The following is a 3,223-nucleotide window of genomic DNA, read 5'->3' on the forward strand; positions in this document are numbered from 1 at the left end:
TTACTGGCTCTTGCAATGTGCTACAGTGTCTTTGAGTTTGACCAGTGCTTTCTTCACCTCCTTGTTCCTCAGAGTGTACACAACAGGATTGAGTACGGGTGTCAGCACAGTGTAGAAAACAGCTACAACTCCATCCACAGCATCCCTGGAACCTGGCCTCAGGTAGATAAAAACACAGGGCACAAAGAAACAGAGGACCACGATACAGTGTGAAGCACAGGTCTGGAAAGCCCTGTGTCGACCCTCTGAAGTGCGGATCCTCAGGATGGAGCAGACGATGGACACATAGGACAGGGATATCAGAAGAAAGCAGCCTGAAGCCACTACCCCGATGTTCACAAAGATGACCATCTCGTTGACAGAGGTGTCTGCACAGGCCAGCTTGAGGATGGGAGGAGCATCACAGAAATAGTGCTGGATCTGGTTGGGTCCACAGTAGGGCAAACGGAAGGTCAACACAGTCTGGACAGCAGAGTGCAGGGAACCAGTGAGCCAGGTGCCCGCAGCCATCAGGGCACACACTCTTCCGTTCATCATGCTGCTGTACCTGAGTGGGTAACTGATGGCCAGGTAGCGATCATAGGACATGACTGTGTAGAGGAAACACTCGGTGCTACCCAGGAAGTGGAAAGAGTAGAGCTGTGCCACACAGCTGTGGAAGGAGATAGCCCCGCCTTCTGTGGACACCAAAGTCATGAGCATTTTGGGCACTGTGACTGTGGAGAACCACATGTCAATAAAGGAGAGATTGGTTAGAAAGTAGTACATGGGTGTGTGGAGGTGGGAATCCACCCTGATCACCAGCAGGATGAGGAAGTTTCCCAGCACAGTGAAAATGTAAATCACCAAGAAGATTACAAAAAGCAAGGTGTCCAGGGCTGGTGCATGGGGAATACCTGAGAGGAAAAACGTGGTCACCAGGGTCACGTTTGACATTTCTTCCACACTGGATCATTCTTCCTATAGAGAAGTAAGGATAACTCAGACATTAACAAATAATTATTCATGTTTCATAATACTAGCCTGTATGTTACTTCATAGAGGACTTTCATGATGGTGGAGAAATGACTAGGTACCTCTCTCACACACCAGCCTAGAAATCCAAGCAGTGGCATATACAAATGCATATAAGAAGAAAAGCGTATAACAAAATATCTTAGTCTTATTTGGGAGCATCATTAATTCCCACAGCTACATTAAACATGCAAGTGTTTTATTGCCAACATTTTGTGGGTCAGGCCTGCTCTGGTACATATAGCTCATGGGTCTTAGAACTCAAGGTGCACAATGATTGTATAATCTCACCCAAGGGTCGGAATTTTATTCTGCGTTATTACTGCATTGACAGAATTTAGTTTTGTTTAATTTTAGATCTGAGATTCTCACATGTTTAATGGTTCTTAGCAGATTCCATAACCCTAGGCTTTCAGAATCACCTTATGACCTACTCATTCCTGGGCACCTGGCCCCCACACTACAAGAATAAAAACAAAAAACTTGCTGACATTAATGAGTTTCACTGAATTCCACGCCATAATTCAATTACATGCTAGTAGGTATGTTATTGGGCAATGCTAATACTGTCTCCCTGACTAAAAACATGCAGCTTAAGATTGATATGCAATCTCTACTTAGTGAATGACAGTGACGAGCCTTGCTAAAGAACTGCAGAATTGCCTTACCTAGATCTTAGGAGGGCAATGTGTCAGTTCTCTTTGGTATCCCAGAAACCTCCCAGTTTTACAGCATGGTCTGAAGAGCTTTGTTCCTGGTCTTTAGTGGTGCCCCATTACTGCCTGCTTCTCAAAGAGTCTCCCTAGAGTCTCAAAGTCAAAGAAGAATATCAGATGCCCAACTACACAGTAGGCTTACCTACAACAGCTCCACTGTCCAGAAAAGAGAAACCTTCATACATACTAAACCCTCTGTTTCCTCTCTACTTATACATCATTAAGAATATCAGAATCCCATGTGCTCTCTTAACCACAAAATGCTTAACGAAGAATTTTTGTTATGCATATTTTTGTACTAGGATTCAGATTACATTCTGATAATAGCTTTATTAGAGATTGTATTTTATCAACACCCCCTTTTATCATAACCCTCAAACAAAAGCAGTGCTGTTATGGAGGAAATGATTCTGTCAAGCCTGTGTTGCTTATTCGTCTATGTCTTTAAATTGAAACCAATGCATTGGGACACCGTGCCAGTCAATCATGGGAATATTCTGTATGACTAAGACTGAGATGACTATTTTTACTTGATACAAAATATTGTCTAGAACTAATAGTTGTTTTATTTTTACTTGTTTTAACTTTACTGTATTATGAATTGACTTGTAAAACCATTTCTTTGCGAATCAAGAAAATAAGATCTGCTCTTAGAAGATTCCAAATTAAATATTTCTTCTCTGTAAGGAATCTAGGTTTAGCTTAAAAAAAAAAAAGACATGTCTTTTCACAAATAGGGAAAAAATAGAAGGAACTTGATTATTACTTTACTCTATGAACATGAAGTCGCCTCCATCAGGGAATACTACCATGAAATATCTACTGTAGAAATGACCCAATCACAAAGAAAAACATACTTACAGATGACGAAAAAGAAAATATCCATGAGAAATCAAAGGCAGCTGAGACTCCAACAGCAATCTCAATCAAGAAGGTCAATCAAGAAGCTGACATTACATGAATTAGCATTATTTGAAATCATCAGTCACTCACCTACCCATCTTCCTGCTTACCTCTCTATGTAGTGAGAGACTGTACAGCTAAAGTTAGGATAGAGCCTAATAATTTACAAATATCATAAATGAATATGAACATTTACACTAAAAGAAAAAAAAAGAACAGAACGGAAAACAAGTTAGACCCTCTGAAGAGCAACTACAGACTGTGGTTCATTTTTGTGGCAAAACATACCTGAGCTTTTCCAAAAATGTTTCCCCTTCTAGCTATGGACAAACAGTACTTTGCAGGTTACCATATAAAAAGACACTCTGAGAAAAGGATGCCCTTTTCTAATTAAACTTCAAGATAATTAGTTCCTAGCCTAGAAACCAGCATGACTACATATATAGATGCTTAACTTGGTTTCATGTCTCCAGGGATGGGTTTGCTCTAGGGTGTGCAGGTTCCCTTGACAAGCAAAAACAATCAGCAAGGCACAAAGGAAAAGTCTAAAGGATTTTCACAAACATGACTATCTCCTCAAATTATCCCAT

At 40.7% G+C, this 3,223-nt stretch overlaps 1 protein-coding gene across 1 annotated transcript; it reads right to left on the minus strand.

Annotated features, from left to right (window-relative positions):
• On the minus strand, positions 1-936 carry LOC127198020 (olfactory receptor 10G4). The gene has a single exon (XM_051155825.1). It carries the CDS (start codon positions 934-936, stop codon positions 1-3), a length of 936 nt encoding a protein of 311 aa, XP_051011782.1.
• Between the last annotated feature and the right edge of the window lie 2,287 nt (positions 937-3,223).

This window comes from Acomys russatus, chromosome 14, assembly GCF_903995435.1.
Source record: "Acomys russatus chromosome 14, mAcoRus1.1, whole genome shotgun sequence".
Taxonomy (NCBI): Eukaryota; Metazoa; Chordata; class Mammalia; order Rodentia; family Muridae; genus Acomys; species Acomys russatus.

Coding starts and splice junctions, on each gene's coding strand:
- LOC127198020 (XM_051155825.1), bottom strand. CDS start 936: ATGTCAAACGTGACCCTGGTGACCACGTTTTTCCTCTCAGGTATTCCC.